The 20,332-nt window shown below is 42.1% G+C and overlaps 1 protein-coding gene and 1 long non-coding RNA gene across 11 annotated transcripts in view; one reads left to right on the top strand and one right to left on the bottom strand.

Moving 5' to 3' along the window:
• Positions 1 to 3,114, top strand: part of LOC134021267 (uncharacterized) — a 3,940-nt gene extending 826 nt beyond the window's left edge. The window contains exon 2 of the long non-coding RNA XR_009930487.1: positions 2,654 to 3,114. This is a non-coding gene — a long non-coding RNA (uncharacterized LOC134021267). The remainder of the gene's footprint in view (positions 1 to 2,653) is intronic.
• Positions 1 to 20,332, bottom strand: part of cadps2 (Ca++-dependent secretion activator 2) — a 98,440-nt gene that overhangs the window by 10,227 nt on the left and 67,881 nt on the right. The window contains exons 15-27 of one of the 10 annotated variants that reach the window (XM_062461908.1): positions 19,596 to 19,659; positions 19,094 to 19,217; positions 18,741 to 18,841; positions 14,885 to 15,041; positions 10,383 to 10,524; positions 9,890 to 10,009; positions 8,698 to 8,727; positions 6,804 to 6,959; positions 6,348 to 6,495; positions 5,075 to 5,089; positions 3,399 to 3,473; positions 2,864 to 2,947; positions 2,681 to 2,713 (exon numbers count right to left, since the gene is read on the bottom strand). In XM_062461908.1, coding sequence (XP_062317892.1) covers positions 2,681 to 2,713; positions 2,864 to 2,947; positions 3,399 to 3,473; positions 5,075 to 5,089; positions 6,348 to 6,495; positions 6,804 to 6,959; positions 8,698 to 8,727; positions 9,890 to 10,009; positions 10,383 to 10,524; positions 14,885 to 15,041; positions 18,741 to 18,841; positions 19,094 to 19,217; positions 19,596 to 19,659 — 1,249 coding nt within the window. Of the gene's footprint in view, positions 1 to 2,680; positions 2,714 to 2,863; positions 2,948 to 3,398; positions 3,474 to 5,074; positions 5,090 to 6,347; positions 6,496 to 6,803; positions 6,960 to 8,697; positions 8,728 to 9,889; positions 10,010 to 10,382; positions 10,525 to 14,884; positions 15,042 to 18,731; positions 18,842 to 19,093; positions 19,218 to 19,595; positions 19,660 to 20,332 lie in introns of all 10 variants that reach the window. The other 9 variants (XM_062461911.1, XM_062461909.1, XM_062461910.1 and 6 more) reach the window with 9 other exon arrangements.

Below are 20,332 nucleotides of genomic sequence, written 5' to 3'. Positions count from 1 at the left end.
GCAACTGTCTTCAGTTCCTGCTTGTTCTTGGGGCATTTTCCCTTCAGTTTTGTCTTTAGCAAGTGAAATGCATGCTCAATTGGATTTAGGTCAGGTGATTGACTTGGCCATTGCAGAACATTCCACTTCTTTGCCTTAAAAAACTCTTTGGTTGCTTTCGCAGTATGCTTTGGGTCATTGTCCATCTGCACTGTGAAGCGTCCTATGAGTTCTGAAGCATTTGGCTGAATCTGAGCAGATAATATTGCCAGAAACACTTCAGAATTCATCCTACTGCTTTTGTCAGCAGTCACATCATCGATAAATACAAGGGAACCAGTTCCATTGGCAGCCATACATGCCCACGCCATAACACTACCTCCACCATGCTTCACTGATGAGGTGGTATGCTTTGGATCATGAGCAGTTCCTTCCCTTCTCCATACTCTTCTCTTCCCATCATTCTGGTACAAGTTGATCTTGGTCTCATCTGTCCATAGGATGTTGTTCCAGAACTGTACAGGCTCTTTTAGATGTTTTTTGGCAAACTCTAATCTGGTCTTCCTGTTTTTGAGACTCACCAATGGTTTACATCTTGTGGTGACCCTCTGTATTTACTCTGGTGAAGTCTTCTCTTAATTATTGACTTTGACACAGATACGCCTACCTCCTGGAGAGTGTTCTTGATCTGGCCAACTGTTGTGAAGGGGTTTTTCTTCACCAGGGAAAGAATTCTTCTGTCATCCACCACAGTTGTTTTCCGTGGTCTTCCGGGTCTTTTGGTGTTGCTGAGCTCACCAGTGCGTTCTTTCTTTTTAAGAATGTACCAAACAGTTGATTTGGCCATACCTAATGTTTTTGCTATCTCTCTGATAGGTTTGTTTTGATTTTTCAGCCTAACGATGGCTTGCTTCACTGATGGTGACAGCTCTTTGGACTTCATATTGAGAGTTGACAGCAACAGATTCCAAACACAAATACCATACTTGAAATTAACTCTAGACCTTTTATCTGCTCCTTGTCAATGAAATAACGAACTCCCATGAGGGAATAACATACACCTGGCCATGGAACAGCTGAGCAGCCAATTGTCCAATTACTTTTGGTCCCTTAAAAAGGGGGGGGCCACATATAAAATGTATTGTAATTCCTACACCGTTCACCTGATTTGGATGTAAATACCCTGAAATTAAAGCTGAAAGTCTGCACTTAAAGGACATCTTGATTGTTTCATTTCAAATCCATTGTGGTGGTATACAGAGCCAAAATGATGAAAATTGTGTCAATGTCCAAATATTTATGGACCTAACTGTATGTCTGGCTGTGTGTGTCTCGGGCGTGTGAATGTGTGTGTGTGCTATCAGAGGTGTTTTTCTGATCTGTGTGAGTATGTTTCTAGTGTGTCTGATCCTGGCGCGTGTGTGTATATGTCTGGTGTGTGTGTTTCTGGTTTCTGTGTGCGTGTTTCTAGCACGTGTGTGTGTGTCTGGGATGTGTGTGTGTGTCGTGTGTGTGTGTCGTGTTGCGTGTGTCGTGTTGCTTCGAGTGTGTGAGAACCACAAGGGCACCCTGCCAACACCCAGGCTCTTGAACGGCAGCCCTCACAAAGAAGGGAGGGAAAGATCCTGAACTTTCGTGACAAGGTCTTTGAAGAGCTTCCTGCTGAAGGCCACAGCTACACAGACCAGCTCACTCCCCCCACGTCTTTATCCCACCTGTAAGAGGGGCTTAGAAGATTTTGGTTCCCGTTGCACAAAAGCACAAGGTGGAGGTTACATTATAATTTCAGGTGAAGAAGAGGAGAGGGCGGGAGGGGGGGGGGGGGGGAGGAGGTGGAGGAGTGGTTGGGGGAGGGGAGGAGGAGCAGTACTCTGATATTCAGGCCAACGTCTGCTGAAGGAGAGACTGGAAGGATGGGAAGGTGAGATGAGGACAAACAAGGTTAGAAGTGTAGGGGTCGTGTGGTTTCAGGGTAGCGCTGCTATGTCCAACACTCATCTTAAAATGAAGTACCTATCCCATTCCCTTAAATAACAAGATTTCCCGGACATTTCTATATCTGGCCTCCATGCCTAGGTTGGGGCCAGTAGACAGAAGGATAAAAAAAAAAAAAAGTGCTTGTATGTGATTGTTACCCTGGGCTACTGCTCCTCCTCCTCAACAATACACGACTACCTCAGTCATGCTAGACAGTTGGAACGCTACACTTATATATAAGGTCTATATACCGAGACGGAAAAGCACTATGTTGCCGATCTTCTTGAGCAATTAAATGTGTTTCTTTCCAATGATTTCATGATCTTTTTAATAGTCAAAGTAGAGTCTCTGGCCACTGTCATGTGCATTTCTCTCATTAGGCTCTCTGAGCAGATGAACGGCAGCCTACTGCCTACCCACATCTCTGTGAATCTGAAAACAAGTTCAAGTAATTGGCCTCTGCGTTCTTGACACACTGCACTTGATACCAGGGTAGCTTTGTATCCAAATGTGATATTTCTTCAATCTTTCACCCACATTTAACATTGACAACGAGCCAGACAAATGCAACATAGATTGAAAGCAACTCTACTGCAAATGTGTTTAAAAAACATGGCTGGATAAATGAATGAATAGGTTACTTGAATATAAACAAGCTCAGGATTTATTTGTATTTATATATGTATGCTTCTTTCAGAACTGGAAGAAACACACTTATACTCACAGGGACATCCACATACTTGGCAGCCGCTTTCACCTTTGAGTGCGGGGAAAAAACCCCAAAAGAAGCAAGCAACAGTTCAACTATGCAGATCTGGTTTCAACAAAATGCCACATTGCTTTTATCATCTGTGAATGGACTGTCTCAGCCTTCTCCTGTCAGCAACAAAAAAACAAGGCTACTTACCGTGAAAGAGAGGATTGAAGAAAAGAATGTCCCTTCGTCGTATCTCGAGAGCTTGGCGAGGACGCCATCCAAAACCACGGCAAACTGCCAAAGGAACAGAAAGTCAGAATAGTTAGTATTCCATTTGTAAAAGAGGATGGGCTTCATGTCTGAGAGCCTTTGTTTAGCCCTTTTCAAATGTTTTGTTCATGTTCTATATATTTTTTTTCTTTTATTGTTACAATCAAAAAACATTAAAGGGCCATTGACTGTGTGTGCTCCATGCTTGCTGCACCAAATCAAAAGCAAACCTAAAAATAAACAAACAAATAAATAAATAAAGACAGGTGTGACTGGGTAGGCTCATCGATCAGATATAAATAATATTATATGATAGCAACGTGGCAATCTAACAATAAAAATCTAATAAAACAACAACCACACAAACAGAGAAACACAGCTGAATTGGCATCTCAGTTTGCTGTTCTAGGCATCCATGTGAGAAACATTCCCCCTGAATGTTCCACTGGCCTTGACTAGATTGAGTACAACTCACCTTTGATACGAGAGTGGAAATCATTTCTGTAAAAGCATCATCGATCAGAACATCGACTTTGGAGTGGTACTGTTGCTGAGGACAGGGATGAGGAGAAGAGGACAAGCATTTTAGAAACTTACGGGAAGGGGGGGAAGGGAGTTCACTGTAACATAAATTACACACACTCCTCTTTGAGGCAAAGGCAAGGCCAAATCTACACACCCAGTCTGAATCATGCCAAGCACCCCCCCCCCCCCCCCCCCGACAATAACCCTTCCCAACACACACAGACAAACTCTCAATGGAGTTATCCTCCCCTTCCAAAAACGCTTAGGAGATTTAAAAAAAATCTTCCCATGTAAGGCTGAGTTAAGCAGCTAATAGGGCCATTATGTGGCTGAATTGCATTCCTGATCGCGTCGGACGGCGATGGAATTTGAAGGATACTTTTTGTGCTTGCCCACAATCGGAGCAGCCTTGTGCTTTCTGCAAAGCACCGGCCCAGCTGCGAGCACCAAAGGCTCACACTAGATTCAATTAATCCGCCATTTCATGTCTCACCCCTAATATTCATGGCACTTTTTTCCTTGAAAAAACACAGCCCAGCCGAAAAGGAGAGAGGTGTATGAAAGGAGAGATAGAGAGAGTGTGAGTGAGAGAAAGAGAGAGGGAGAGAGGGAGAGGTAGAGGGAGCCTCTATTCGCTGTGCTGAAAGGCAGTCTTTGACGCTTGCACAGCAGCAGGGGAGTTCATCTCTGGGTGACAATGCCCTTTCACGCCGTGTCTAAAGAACAGCCAAATTAAAAATGTCAATCAACAAAGCCTGCAGATCGGTGACAAATTAAGGGTCTAGGGAGGTCACCATTGCCAGTCCTATTTTTTTTCTCTTTCCTCTCTCTCTCCTGTTTCGCAAAAATGGCAGTTCCACTAACTGAAATTTTAAACTAAATCTTAAGGGCTTTTTTTTTCTTTACCTCGATTAAAATTTTATATGACAGAGTAAAAATGTAGAGGTTTCCTCCACACCTACAGGAGATTACATTATGTGGTATTTGCCATGTGTGCATCAAAACTCAAAAGAACAATTAATCTCTTTAAAACATGTATTTGGTTGGTAGCCATTAAAAGCCACTTTAGTATCCCCCCTACACCACCCAGACAAAGGCCTTTGATCATGTTGTAAAGTTCAACCCACACCCTCACTCCCCACCCTCAGCTTTTATACCGCCACTGATGACAACATCAAAAAACAACAAATTACAATTTTTTATAATTCTCTTTTGAATTTCATTAGCATACACATAGAAGACTCCAGGGCAAATCTAACAGCTAAATCACTGAACAGGCCACTACTGAACGACTCCCTACGTCTCATTGCTGCAGCTTCTGAACCCCCAGGACTGAACCAAACCAGAACCAGAAGGAATCAAAGGTAGTTCATCCATCCATTCTTTAGTGTGTGAGAATGGGGGATATTATGACATGTTGAGAAACAGTCTTAAGACAAAAGGAAACTGCTAACCCAGTGATTTAGTTGAGTCTATATCCAGTGGCATGACTCCAACCCCAACAAAGTATGTATATGTATCTGATTTTGATAATGACATGCTAGCAGGCAAAGACAAACACATCATTATGAATAAAAGAGCAAGGGTATACAATGTTGTGGGAGAGGAGGAGATAGAGGCACTTACCCATTGTTTATCACTCTTGGATTCAAACAATGAAGGAGTAAACATGGAAATGAGGCAAAAAGAATGAGGTGAAAAAAACAGGCAAAATCAACATCTTACATTCAATTGCATTCAGGCAATAAGGGTACGTTTGAAACATATGCAACATCACTTACAGATTTATCTCAGCACTTCAACCTATTTGGCACATGATGCACACTGTAGACCATTCCTCAACATTTTTCATACACTGGAAAATGGGGATATGATTTCAACTTGCAATGAATCCAAGTCTTGCAAGTGGGAAAAATGTATAAACGCATGCTCATTGTTTTCCATAAGCTTACAATAAATATATACAAGAACAACGACTAAATGTTCCTGCTTAATGTGACCACATTAATGGCAATGTGGCCATTTAGATAAATGATGTTCTTACTTTATTTCTGCAAATATGTAGACTTACTAGAATATTTTAGATTTGCTAAAGAGTATAATTCATAATTTCATCATCAGTGTTTATATTCAAATAGGATTTAAACTACATCATCTGTTGGATGACGATATTCAAGCAAGAATATTTAGAAAAGGTGAAGCCCAGTCACAAGAAACAATGATACATAATGGGGCCCCTCCCTAGAGTTTATGTCCAGCATGTGTTTAAGTATGTTTGCATTTATTTAGGTATGTGTGTGTGTGACTGGATGACTATGTATGTATGCATGTACTATGTGTGTGTGTGTGTGTGTGGTCCGTGTGTGTGTTCCTTGTGTGAACTTATGAGTTACCACTCCTTGGAGACGGATGGAGAGGCGAGCTGAAGGTCAAGAGGACAGTGAGCTTAGCACTCTGTAGGAAATTCTGTATAAATAGATGTTGGGTGGTGAAGGGCTTGCTTTTGGCACAGTGGAGAAAGGCATTCCACGGCCGTCTATTCATGCGAGCCACTGCAGCTCCTTTTCCACCAATGCTGTTCGATCATGAGAGATATGGAACAACTCATTTAGATTGTAAGGTAAGCTTGTGGCACAATACGTGGTAAATTGCATGGAGAATAGGATGGAGATAGGATTCGTATTAAGGAGAACGGCATGGAGAATAGGCAATGTTTCATTGCCAGCAATCCACACATTCAGATATTTACTGAGGAAAATGATTGTTTAGGTTTTATGAAAAGTGACTTGGGAGTTTTTTTTTCCAACACTGAGGTGACTGACTTGATTTCCCCAAAACATCTCCCGAATTCTGAGTTCTCTTCACACAAAATGAAGAGGTGGTTGACCACGGGTCCTACCTCTTGACTCGAGTCCAGCACACAGAGCTTAGAGCACTGCTTCTTGGCATCCATGAGCACGTTGAACATGGTGCACACAGAGAGGGAGACCCGGAAGTCAGTTGATTTACTGGCCTTCTGCATCCTGGAGTCAAAAGCAGCTTTTGTTCTAAGGATAATAATGAAAAAGATAATTAAAAAAATGTTTTTGACCTTCATGTCACTTGCTATGAGCCGTTCCAGACTGCAGCTCACACATACAACAAAAACCTACACAAGGTCAAGAGTGCGCTCTAAAGACGAGCAGCAAACAACTTGCTGTCATCTTTCATGGTGCGGTGTGTAAAGGCACACAGTCGTCAGAAAATAAAAAATCAAATCAAGAAACAAACTTGTGTGGTGAAAAAATAACCCTTTGAAGGTTCAAAGCCTGTTGAGTGGAGGGCCCTGAAGTGAAGCAACGTGCACCCTACTGACCTTTTGACGCATGCCTCCATCATGTCGCTGGCCATGAGCTTCAGTCTCTGCTCCAGGTGTTTGGCAAACTCGAGCTCGGGCCAGTGCAGGTCCACGACAAACATCTGAAGGGCGTCCAGCTTCCAGAACAAGTCTTCTGAAGTGGCCGAGCCATTTCTAAAGAGGTGAAAACACTCCATGAGTAAAATCACAGGTTGAATGTCCACATCATGTGTTTTTGTGAGGATATGCTGAGAGAGAAAATAAAAAAGTCATTTTATTTGAAGAAAACAGGAATATCCTGATCAGATACTGAGCCAAACACGTTCATGTGTCGGAGCTTGAGTCATTCACAGCTTTCATTTCTTCTGACACCAACATCTAGTGTGGCATTCAATGAAATTGGAGAAGGAATGAGCACACTGTGGATATGCATCACTAGGGTTCTTCGGAATGGCATTTCTGATTGATGTTCTTGACATGTCTGTCATGGTTTCCCCGTGTATAGTACACCGCTTCTAATATTAAGGTTCTTCATGCGTTTGTATCCCAAGCTTTGTGACTTTGCACTCACCTACCTACACTGGTGTACACAAACACACACTCTCACGTTTACATTTTTATGTTCATGGCTGACAGCCACCTGACAGCCATCTGCCCCCCCCCCCCCCACACACACAGCTTTTCCTCTGCTCAAACTCATTCACAGCTTCCTGAAATAGACTGATGTTGCACACTTTACATGGATGTAAAGCGAGCCCGTAACACTCGTGGTATAGTGGGGTCTCAGTTTGGCATTACCGAGACCTGGGTGGGCCAGCTGCAGCGACACACATTGCCAGACAGTGCCACGTTCTACAGTTCCAGACAGTACATCCCATCAGTCTGCAGAGAATACAGTCCAGTTCCTTTCCCAGCAGCTGCAGCAGACTCAGAGCATCCAGTCCAGACAGATGGAACTTCATGTTCGCCATCTCCCCGACGTCTCACCCGACGTCTCACCCAGGTTACATAGCAACACATGGCAACCGGCGCTATCACCAGCATCAAGTGTACAGCAACCAGAGTGAGAAGAGAGGAGGTGGGAGGTGGAGGTAAAAAAAGCACACTCGCTCCCTCACTTCGCCTTTAAAAGACTGTTACCTTCACAAGTGGAGCATGTGAGTAAATCATTTGGGCAGAGTCTGTGGTGCAATTAAGCGCCTGGCAGAGAACCCCCCCCCCCCGCCTCCCTCCCCCCTCATGTCTAATTAGGAGCGCTCCTCTATGAGCCTGCCTCCCCCGGGGGAACGGGACGATCCCACACGCCCGTCTGTGCTCGTTAACAATGTGCCAATTTCTTTCTCTTTTTTTTTCTTCTTCTTCACAAGCAAGTGAGCGAGCGAGACAACCTAAGGAATATGCATCCTAAGGGAGGGGGGAAGGAGGGGAGGGGTGTGGGTGGGCAGCGGTGAGAGGCTTTCTCAGAACAGAATCAGCCACCCACACCCACGCCCCCCTCTCTCCCGCTTGCCTCCCCTACCCAACATGCCCCTGAGAACGGTCTCAACGACTGCTACAGTTTCGCCCGTGACCTCACCTCAGAGGCACACATGGTGACATTTTCAAGTCCTATTTCCCAAAAGTATAAGTTGGGGGATGACTAATTGGTTGTGCTTTGAAAATGTGCAACGACGGTTTAGTTTTCCCTATCAACATTTACATCTTGACAACACTTGCACATATCTACAAACAAAAATAAAGGAACTTGACTTGACAATCAATTGTTGTGTTAGCAGGCGGGTGAACGTGTTGCTCAATTTGTTTGAGTTGAAGAGAGTAACTGATTATTAATCTACTGAAATTGCTTTCAACAAAGACAAACACACTACTGAGTCTGTTTACAAGCAATAATAAAACACTTTTGCCTACTCACAAAAAATTGGGTAAATTAATTCCTTGCAAGCTGAAATCAAATAAAGAAAGATACTGTACAATTCTAATATTTAGTTCTAAATACAGTTTCATAAATAGATCAATAAATTAAACATGTCATGCATTAAATCTATCACTTGGCATAACTGGAATGTATCTCATATTGTGTGCAGCATCTCTCTCACTTTATTAATGTATATTGATGTGTACATTATAGATTAACAGATAATCCTCAGTTTGAATGAAACATTCACAACCATGCCAAGTAAACAACACACAGACCTCACATGCTGTACTGTAGCACGAAAAGCTGGTAAAGCAAACTGTAATTTGTCATGTTGCTTATTTAAAGTCCAATAAACCACATTTGGCTCTTGATGCGCATGAAACAACTTAGGTGCATAGTCTGTGCATCATAAAGCCAGGATCTGTCCTAAATTGGCTTTGATTCAGGAGTTCTGTCAGGTGTGAAAACACATAGCATAGCATGTTAAGTAAAAGCATGTGACTTAGCTATGCATGCAAGTGGATGCTGTTACCAGCATATAGCTCCTGCTTGAGACAAACAGTCACAGATAGGAAGCAGCAGGAGAAATGTTAACAGTTAAAACATGACCACAAGCACGTATTAAAAGCCTGCCCTCACTTCTCCAACACACACACCTATACATCTACGCCTGTCTTCCCTGAGCAGTCTAACTGAGGAGATATAAAAGAAAAAGAAGAATCTTTTTACAGGACAGGTTTTGAAAACTTAAAATGTTCAAAAGATGGTCAAAAGCATTCACAGTGACTAAACATGTATACACGATACATGTATTTTGTACATGTAAAATACTATAATGTGACAATGATATCACACAATGATTTGGAAACTCTGAAGGACAGAGTGACCATTTATAATTTGACAACAGTTGCAGGAAACCAAATTTGACATTCAAGATTCACTTCAGGAAAGACCTCAACGCTTCCTTGAAATTCTATTTTGATTGAGGAACATTGAATAGAAACTAGTCAGCTGTCTAAGGTCTACGACCCCCCTATACCTGACACTCTCCCTACACAGCAGCGTGTGCCACACTGGCAGCGCTAGGCGCGGAGGAACCACACATGCAAACGCCACACACATACACACAACTACGAGACGTTTCATGCCACAGTCAGCCCCCGAGCATGCGCCCACCCATACACACGTGCTGTCGCACAGCGGACCCATCCAGGCTGGCGCCGAGAAGCTGGGCATTGGCGGCAGGTTGAGGGGAAGGTTGGGGACTTTGGGCAGAGGCACGCTTGGTAGGTTGTTGGTAATCGTCCTGTCAGGGAGAAGTTTCGACCAAAACGTCCATGTGTTGAGGGGGGCGGGGGGAGGAGAAACGATTCTGTTGTCCTATTCTCACTTTTGGATTTGTCACATTTCATGACTTTCAGTGAAAGTCAACAATAATGAAATGCATCTACTAGACAGAACCTCCAGTATGCGTACCGGAGACTAGGCATATCCACAACTGGTCATGATGCTGGTATTTTGTAAACAATCATACAATGTCCGTCTTTACTTTTCTTTTCACACTTGTGGTGAGAGAGAAAGGGGAGATAAAGCGTGAGAAAGAAATGAGAAAGAAAGAAGAAAGAGAAAAATAAGAGAGTGAAAGAAAGAATAAGAGACAAAAGAGAGGGCAGCCTTACTTGACAGACTGCCAGGTTTCCTGCTCGAAGCCTCGGTGGATGGACTGGGCGATGGAGGACTCCATCAGGTCGATGTAGCGCACCACCAGGGGTGTGAACAGTTCCTGCAGGTGTTTGTGGAACGCCCCGTCGCACAGGTAAGCTAGGGACAGCGATGGAGGGAGGCACCAAGACATCGGTGTTCAAGGTTTAAACACGCCAAACGAGGTTTGCACGCTTCCTCGTCAAGGTCGTTCAGTAAGTCGTACTGTATACGTTTTAGTTGGTGGCAAGCATGCAGCACTCAGACGAATACACCATTGAAAGGGACACGTCACAAACTGCTAAATGTTTATGAAGTGGGAGAAACTCCATCATATTTGGTTCAAGTTGTTTTTCCGGTCTACTTTAGTTAGCTGAAACAGAACCTAGCTTGATAAGGTGCGTCAACAGTATGTCAACCACATGTCACATGTAACATTCATTTAGCCACAAACCTTCTGCCAAGAACGGAACAGTGGAACAGTGAAAGTGTCTCCACAAGTCACTTTTCATCCGCAGCAGTAACAAATGCGCTTTCCCTACTGCATGTACTGTATTCATAATCTACAAATCAATGAGATCGATGCCCAACCCGCTGTGCTTAAAGAAGGAAAAAAAGGGGGAGGGACGTCCACAGGTGTGAGGGTGTCGTGTTGAACAGGTGAGCAGGTGGAGGGATGAGCATCAGACGGAGTCACCAGATGGGGTATGGAAGACAAAAAAAGAAAAAGGGCTCTTTCGAGAATGAGCTACCGTTGTGATTCTCTTGTCTGTGTGGACCCTATTGATTCCTGAAAAGGAGGCTGATGTGAGGGCATTTCGGTTTGGTTGAAGACATCTAGGAATGGAGGACAGAGGGGAGGCGGAGAGTAACAGGGAGAAAACACACACCCGATGGGCAAATGATGGATGGAATGACATTTGCAGATACCGTACTGCAGTGATGTAGACATACTGAGGAAGTAGGAGAGGCGAGGGAGACAGAAGAGAAAGAAAGACGATGCCCTGGTGGGTCTCTCTGGGCTTCATTAGCTGCAATTCTCCTTCGCTCCTTCATGATTAACACTAGCCTTTTCATCCTCTCAAGAGACTTTCCCTCAAAACCAACTCCGTTCACACAACGTATGCAGGCGTTGAAGTGAGCATTTAAATAATCCTGACTACACCAGGCTAATAAAACCTGGTGTGATTTAAATAAAATACGTTAGAAAACAAACATGGCATTACAAACAAAAAAATCCAGGCTTCATGATTGAGAATTTAAACAGAAACTTCAATAACACATTTTGGAATTTTGTTTTATTTTATATTGATATGCTTGAATTGTGTTTACTCCAGTAGTGTTGTTTCCTGAATATAATATGAGTTACTCATCAATTTAAGTTTAACTATGATGTAATCTGTTTTTTTAACAGCTCTAAAGTTAAATATTTTTTCCAACTTAATTACATCATTGGGTTTCAATGATTAAAAAAAGAAAATTCTGTCACTTTAGACACCATTATCAGAAGAAGAGACCTTATTTGAACTATTTATAAAAAGGATAATTTCTGTCTCTGTCTCTGACATTTTCATAATTGGGTGTGCTTTGCCTTCGGCAAGGGCACAACCTTTGTTCTCTCACATATATATTATTATTTTTATTATTCTTTTTGCCCCCCTAAAACTCAGTCAATATTTGGCCTACATAGACAACCTAGGTGTCAAAAGTTTCGTCTTGGTAGCGATTGAGTTGCTTCTATTGGGATTTACGTTCCGTTGCATGGTTTAAGTGGAAATTAAGTTTTTGTGGCGAAAAGTGAAGCTAACGGTGGCTAATTTGCTAGCCACAGTCACTGACGTTACTAACGTCACTACGTCACTAACGTCACGAAAACACGCGTGACTACCTGTAGCAGAACATTCGTTTCACATCTGTTAACTTGGGGGATAGCTAGGCTAACTATAGCTTTACTGCAAGGCAGCTGCAGGAACGCCACAAGCAAAGAGGCCAGGGTGATAACTATTTACTCATTTTACTTTGTGATGTGAAACACAATTATGAAATGTAATGTACAATATTAGCTGATATTGTTAAGGAAGTAGGCCCACATCTACTTTTGGAAACGGTAGTCTACTATTTCACTGAAGCATTAGCATCATGACATTAGCCTCTGTTGCCCGGGCAACACATACTACAGTGGTCTATGATGCATCTGTTTTCAATCTTTAAAATAAACATTCCTCACAAATACATTTTCGTTGTAGGATTTATTATGACATTACATTACAAGTAAACGATTTGTGGGTGAAATGATCATTACCTGTGGTTTCAAACCAGTGTTGCTCACTGCAACGCTGTAGCCTACGCGAGACACTACAAAAACATCTACACAGCTGTAGGAAGTCAAACGGCGACAGAACATGTTCGGCACTCCCCTTACTTAAATCAAAAGTCTATCTAACTACTAACCTGAACTTCATTGCCACAGCCTAAACGTTGTCAATCTGTTCATGAAAATAATTTATTTCAGCCTAAACCGTACAACGGAACGTTAAATCCAATTCAACCAACGCAATCGCTACCAAGACGAACACAGCAGTAGTCTACTACTAGTACTGTACCGTAGTAGTACAATTTACCGGGGCACTGGGGGCAGCTTCTCCACACAGGGCTATGTCGCATTTTGCGTTGTTACTGACAATGATCGCTACCAGTGAGCTTTTTATGAATGAGAGATTTTCCACTAAATAAATGTCAAGCTTATTTACGTTTTTGAGGGCATTTTTTCAGTTAGCAGATGGTAATGTTTGAATCGCGATTCCATCTTCTACTGCCGGTAACGTCGTAGAATAATCTTCAAAGGGGGTTCTTTATTCATTAATGAATGCAATATGAGTAGGCTAAATGCCTGAAAATATCATGAGAAGGGAAAACTTAAAAGGACGTTTAAGTCATAGAGATTAGGTCAATTTTTACACCGGTCTGCCAAATGTATTCGTTGATTCAGCTATGAGGCTGCCTCTTGCAGGGGAAATGAGAAGACATCATATTTCATTCTACACTTAACTCGTATTTTGAGTTGTAAATGAGCAGCAAAAAAAAGATGCTTTTAAATCTATGTAATCTTTATAAATAATAAGTAGGCCCTATGCATTTTTAGATAAAATACAGAAATATCAGTTGTAAAAATGTCATTAAAAAACTGACCCCTGTGCAACCGACGCAAGCAAGCACACCCTACAATTTCCCCAGAAATTGTACCCTCTCTAGTATTCTCATTATTTTCCTCCTTACACTGATTTGACAGTTGGAATAACTAAATAATTATGAAAGAAGAGTGAGTACAGAAAAATATATTTGCCAATGGTAATCACACACAATCACTTATGTTTTTTCTGTTTGACAATTATACCTTTTTGACCGTGTGTCTTGAGATCTGTTTGTATGGGCGATGGAGGACTCATTTTCACAGTGTGATTGAAACTTTTTTCCCACTCACAGCTGTTAGAGGGACAAAGCCCCACAATTAAGAGGTTAGAATAAATACAATTTAGCGTTTAGAAAGATCGGAAAAAAAAAGTGTTTAGTTTGATGTCCCTTAAAAAGACAAACCGTTGCAAATGTGACCATTAGAGCATGTTGCATGCTAAATTAAGCAAGATTTTCAGTTGTGGTTTACACTGAATATCTTTTGGTCATTACAGTTCCAAATTATAGCCACATAACAATATTTTAGGAACAATGTAAAAAAGAAAATCAATGAAAAAAGAATATGAAAAAAAGGAAGAAGGTTGTGCAAAATTAATTCCAGTTTGAACAAAGTAAGAGAAAACTTAAACCATGCTTATGTCCTCCCATCTGGATGGAATGGCTTCTCACATTAGCCAGGATGACGAGTTAGCTGGATGAAGGTGCCTTGCAATGGTCCCTCAGACAGGTAAACATGCCGCGGTCACCAGCCCCCTGGCTTCCCTCTCCTGGCACATGTTAGTTAAGGTGTTGCTGTCGCCTAAACGAGTCGTCATTAACCTCCTCTCGTTTCTATGGCATCGCTGGTGTTAATTAGCGCTCTAAATGGCGTGAACATTCTCTGGGAAATGTGAGAGGTGTTTTTCTGCGGACAGATTGGGGCTGGGAGGTGGTGTGGCCTGTGCTTTAAATAGGGACGGACAAACCGGAGGGTCATGGATGGACAAATGGGGGATTTAACAAATCAGGCAGTGGGAGGTAGATCTGGGTAGAACACCAAGGTTTGGTCACATCAAGCTTACTTTCCTTAACTGAGTTTTAGAGGAAGCTGACGACCCATACATAGACATATGACTAGGGGGCGATTATGTAGTAGTTTTATCGGATTAAAGACACCGGAAAAGCATGGCATGAAAGCATGTTTTTAGGATTGTTGACACCATTTTGACTTCTTCTGAAACTGTGCACACGTAGTTTACCTGAACACTGAATAACCTTTGGGATGAACATTGAGAATTGAAGCACTTACGGTCGGTTCGCAGGAAGTTGTTAAGCAGCTGGAACAGGGGGAAGCTATCCCATGAGTCAACGGGCTGGACCTGCAGGGCGCCGTCCATGTCCACAGTGTAGAGGGACAAGAAGGTCTCCGCATGCTCCGCCATCATCTCCGGCCACCACGAGAACGCCTGACAACAGATTGATAAAAGGTTACAAAAAGAACGGCATTAAGGAGAGGAAAATTGAGGAGTATAAGGAAAGAAAATAGTAAAGAAAATAAAAATAATAAACCATGAACGGCACAAAAAGAGCACAAAAGAAAAAGGCACACACACACGCAAAAAAAGGATCTTAGCCATAACCATCATTTCATGTTTTCATAATCATAATAAAAACATAATGCAGCATGCAAAAAGCCGGAGGAGGATGTGAGAAATGACTGAGTGAGGAGGGTGAGAGCGGTGAGATTGAATGAAGAGGATTGTGAAAAGCAAAGAGCATCGACTGTGTAAGTCAAAGCAACAACAAAAATTCAATCAACAGACATCACACCAAATGTGCGATGACAAATTTAAAAAGGAAGACCTTGAGAGCACAAAAGGGTAAGACGCTAACATAGGGGGATGTGGGGAGCATCAAAGCTACCTCACAAATGTGTTGACCAAGACCTATTTGTATGCTTATTCACTATGCACATTCTTTAGCAATTACGTTTCCAAGGTGATGTTATACAAAGTTGTCAAAGCCATAATAAGCTATTATAGTTTGTTGTGTGATGAAGATTAATCTGAGACCATCATTTCAATTTTTATGAGTTCAAAGGAAGTTCAAGCAATTGCCCAATACAAACCATGTTTATTATGTTTACGCCTATGTAGTTTCAGGTGAATCGTTACTGTGAAAATGTCGATATCTTCTTGACACTGACAGTATGACTGTTTGGATGTCTCTGCCTCTGTCATGTTTCAGCTTTGATATAGTATCATCAACTGACTTCATTTCAAACTTCATAAAATGAGCAAATAGGCAAATAGCGCATTCGATGAAAACCATTTCAGTGAATGTTTTCTTCATTGCAAAACATGCTGATGGTTTGGACCAGAACCATTAAAGAAGAACTTTGTTCACCTTTCCTTTGTTCTGCCACAGAGTCTTCTGACTCAATAAAGGTGAAAGCCCCATGAAGAACAAGGACAACAAGGAGTATGACGAATCGATGAAGTATGGCCGAGATTAGAGTTGTTGTGTGTGATAGTTAAGTGTGTGTAGAAAAGAATATTAACTGCATACATGCTGTAAAGCAGAACTTAAAAAGTAATATTTATGTACCACAGTTCTGCCTGTCCTTGAGAGCCTCTCTCATCAGCCTTTTCAACCACGTCTTTTCAGATCGCTGTTCCCATAAACACCATTAAAAAGGGCCTCCATACCACATGCCTCACAACGCACCTCTATCTTTCTCTCTCACACACAAAGGCACAGAGGCACACACACACATACCTTCGTTCAGACCGACAGGCATCCGCACATTGTTGGAATTGACTTCACAAAAGAATGTCTCAAATACGAGCAGTTGCAAGACGGTGAGAAAGAGAAGCAGAATGCATGTAAATGGAAACGGACAATATGGCGGAGGAGGAGGGCTGTGCGGTGTGGCTGAACGGCCACTTTTGCTTGTTTTCCTGCAATGACAAAAGTTGACATTGGACTTTACCTTGCTCTCTTGTTACTTCTGCTAGACTGAACAAGGAAATGCATTGTAACAGGTAATGCACAATGCATCACTGTACAAAAACATGAAGGTTGCTGTGCTTCTTGTTGAGGTGTTGTTACATCGATTAAAAATAAATATTGCTAACTGGAGTGTGATTTATTACGTTTGGACTCCTCCATACGAGTTTATGACCAATCAGAACCATTAAGATAAGACAACAACAAAAACTAAAACTTTATACCTATTTTTTATGTTTTGGTTCTCCTGATGATTGCTGGTCCTGCATGAGCATGGCCAGTTTATTGATAATGTTCTGAGAAGAAAAATTGTTGGAGGAAGGAGTCTCCCTTGGTAGATGATGTTGGGAATTCATAATACATTAAACTTGATTTGTCAGCTTAGTCTTGCACCTGATCCCAGAAGTTTGATCTACCACGTGTCTTTAATACATATGGGACATACAGGGTAGGTGTACCTGAGTAGCCCCTACAGACTGGAGTAGACTGACTGCAGACAGACATGTGGGTGCTCTGGTCGACATCGTGGCATACGTCATTCTGACGTAGGAGCTTTTTAGTCGGGTCGGACTAATAGGGCCAGGAAAGCAGTTAAATCAAATATGGGGTTAAGTTAAGCATCCCAGGGCTCAGTCTTGTTCAGCAGGCCAGAGAGCCCACAGCCCAAACCATACTGTATCAAAGCTAAACTGATTCATCTGACAGTTGTCCTATGGTGGTCTGGCTAGGGAGGTCACAACACTAAATGAAATGAAAACGTAGCCAAGAACATGTATAAAATGCACAAACACAGAACACAAACCCACAGCTCACACATTGCAAACACAATAACGCAATTAGAGCTTTAAACAAGTTAGCAACGTGCATTAAAAAGATGATGACACAAAAGCATGAGAAACACACAGCTGGAGTTATGAAATTAATTTTTGTTATCTTTCATGAGACGTACCTCTCTTCCCTTTCCATGTTTGGCAAAAATAAGAAAAAGTGAAAGAAAGAGAGGGGGAAAGGCAAAGTAAGAGCATCTTTCAACACATATTCTTTAAATTAGTAATCACATTTCTGCACACAATAGAAACATGGCCAGTAATTACGAAACGCGAGGTAATTTGTCAAAGCTCTGCTTTTGACAGTGCGTGGGACCAAGTCTATCCTTCAACTGAATACCTCAAGGCCAAGTTTCATCTACGAAAGTAGGAGCTCATCTCATTTGCCATCTTGACAGCCACATTTGATAGCCGGGTATAAAAAGCTCCTGGTTGCTGAGAAACAGATGTCTGAAGCCAGGCTGCCACTTAGGTACTTCAAATTGGGATTGGCGGCCATCTCAACACCTATGATTGATCAGTTTACACTCCAGCATGGGAGCGTATGGACTGTGGGCGTTGTTTTGAGCCATGCTCACCAGAGTTACTACCACATTACGACAGCCCTGGCACTTGACGTGTTATTAGCAACTATAGCACACAGCTGCCAGGAGACAGATAGAAATGGACAGCGTCGCAATAAGTGATCACAAGCCTTAATGACATGATCAAGCGATACCTTCTGGAATGTCAGGATTATGTTTGAAGGACTGAAATCCCACTGGTTTTGTATCCCCTTTTTATAAGTAAACAGATAAAGAGAGAACTCCAGCTGTGAGACGGTTGTTTGAAGTTAGGACCTGTGATAGCATCAAACAATAGTGTTGGATGCTCAAACTGATCGGATCACTTGTAAAAACCTGAGAGTTGAGAAAACTGCTGTAAGTGTCGTATTTGTAGTTTTAGATTTTACAACATTTTGTTTTTAAAATCACAGATTATTTTATCCTCTCAATCTTGAGGTCTGAGCTTTTTGCAACTCCTTATACAGATTTAAAGGTTAATGAGCTCAAATCTTTACGTAAACATTGTTTCTCAACTTGGGGCCCAAGTCCTTAGAAGGGGCGTCAAGTGATTTGCAGGTGTGGGGGGAAAAAACATTTTCAAGAGAAGTTCAGATTATTGTGGGGGTGTAAAATTCTTCACATTTTTCAAAGATGGCCTGATGGATTGAGGTAGTCTTCATTTCACTGACCAACTTTCAGTTCCACACATTGTACGCTGGAAACAAGTATAAAGATTTGATCTCAGCATAATGGAGTTTAAAGAGTCATATTTGACAATCACTACCTCTGAGTGGTGCTCATCATTCTGCTGGAGGACCTCTATACACAGCTCTCCCAGGCGAATCATGTCCTCCAATCTCTTCTGTGGTGTGGTCTGATTGTCAGCTGTGACATCACGAAAGGAAACCGTTACATAAAATAAAAAAATATATGAATGCATTTAGCAGACGCTAATTTAAAGCAATGTCCAAAATCTTTTATACAGATATTAAGTGCTGCAGAGTCACCCAGGAACCATGATCTGCAAGAAGCTGTGATCTGCTAAATTATTTCACTTTAACACACCTAATGACTAAAACACAGCAGAGGCTTCTACAGTTCTAAAGTGTTATTGATAATACAACTTTTTGTACAAACCCTCGATCTGTGCGTATTCGGTGAGCTGGGAGTAGTTGATCAACGCTGCCTTCTCCAGACATTTCTGAACCATCTTCTTAATCTCCTCTGGAGGGACAGGTGTGGTGATATCCTTCATCAAAACCTGGAATGAATTGAACTATGAGTGAATTTCCTGACAAAGTACTGTGTTTCATGACATTTTATTTATTTAGAAGACGCTTCCATCCAAAGCGACAAATTCACAAACTATAATACTTTAACAATAAACTTCCTTCTCCCAATTTCCACATATCCTGTGTCTTTTAAGAAACCAACAAGGACTCTGTACTTTCGAAAAGACAACTGTTGACAGCGTGGAAAACAATTATTAAAATATATTTAAAATATTGCTTTCTGTTTTCAAAATGTCATGTCTGTACTTTACAACACATGTCAGATGGAGGGGTGCACAAGACTTCAGTTAACACAGGCTGAATGGTTGGAGTCTTGCTGGGAGGGAACTCTTTCCCACAACACATACCCTTTCTAGCAGGGAGAGTGTGGCTTTGAGTGCTCCATCTGGTCGCCCAAACGGAAAACAGTACCTGCACACACAAAAGAAAGCGGACAAGGCATCGGCAACAATTATTTCCATGAAAGGGAATGACATCCATGCATACACGCTAACCAGTGACAATACTATAGCCAGTAAGTCTTGCTCAATAATTATATCGTATTTGTCGGCATATCTTTACCACATACAGTAATGTCACAACTACATTAAAGCCAATTACTTTTTCTAAAATACTGCAACTGCCATAACTGAATTAGACGTAACTCCATTCACAGCTATAAAGACTGTTAACGTGTAAGCCCAGCGGACAGCTGTGCTATAGAGCGATCTTGACTACCAGATAAAGAGCATATCACCCCCCTCTCTCCACCAACCCCCCCCCCCCCCCCACACACACACACTTCCCACCCAACCCCCCTCGCCAGGACTTCACAACTTCTGCATCCTAAAGCAGACTTGAGGTCATCATTATTAATCCTAAACCAACTTTGCGCTCCCCCCTTCCCTGTCTGATGTACATTAGCATAATCTGAACATTGTCTAGGGTATTGTTTACTGCCATTAGCATCATGTTGAGGGGTGTTGCTATTGCTAATGACTCCTGCTGGTTTCAACAGTCCCCCACCCACCTTCCCAACCACCCACTCTTATCAACTCTTGGGCCCAGATGGAGGGCCCTTCACAGGCATGGAGTGCTTTGAAGT

This window comes from Osmerus eperlanus, chromosome 5 (assembly GCF_963692335.1).
Source record: "Osmerus eperlanus chromosome 5, fOsmEpe2.1, whole genome shotgun sequence".
Taxonomy (NCBI): Eukaryota; Metazoa; Chordata; class Actinopteri; order Osmeriformes; family Osmeridae; genus Osmerus; species Osmerus eperlanus.
The sequence above is the reverse complement of the archived record's forward strand: the minus strand, read 5'-3'. Positions and strand labels throughout refer to the sequence as shown.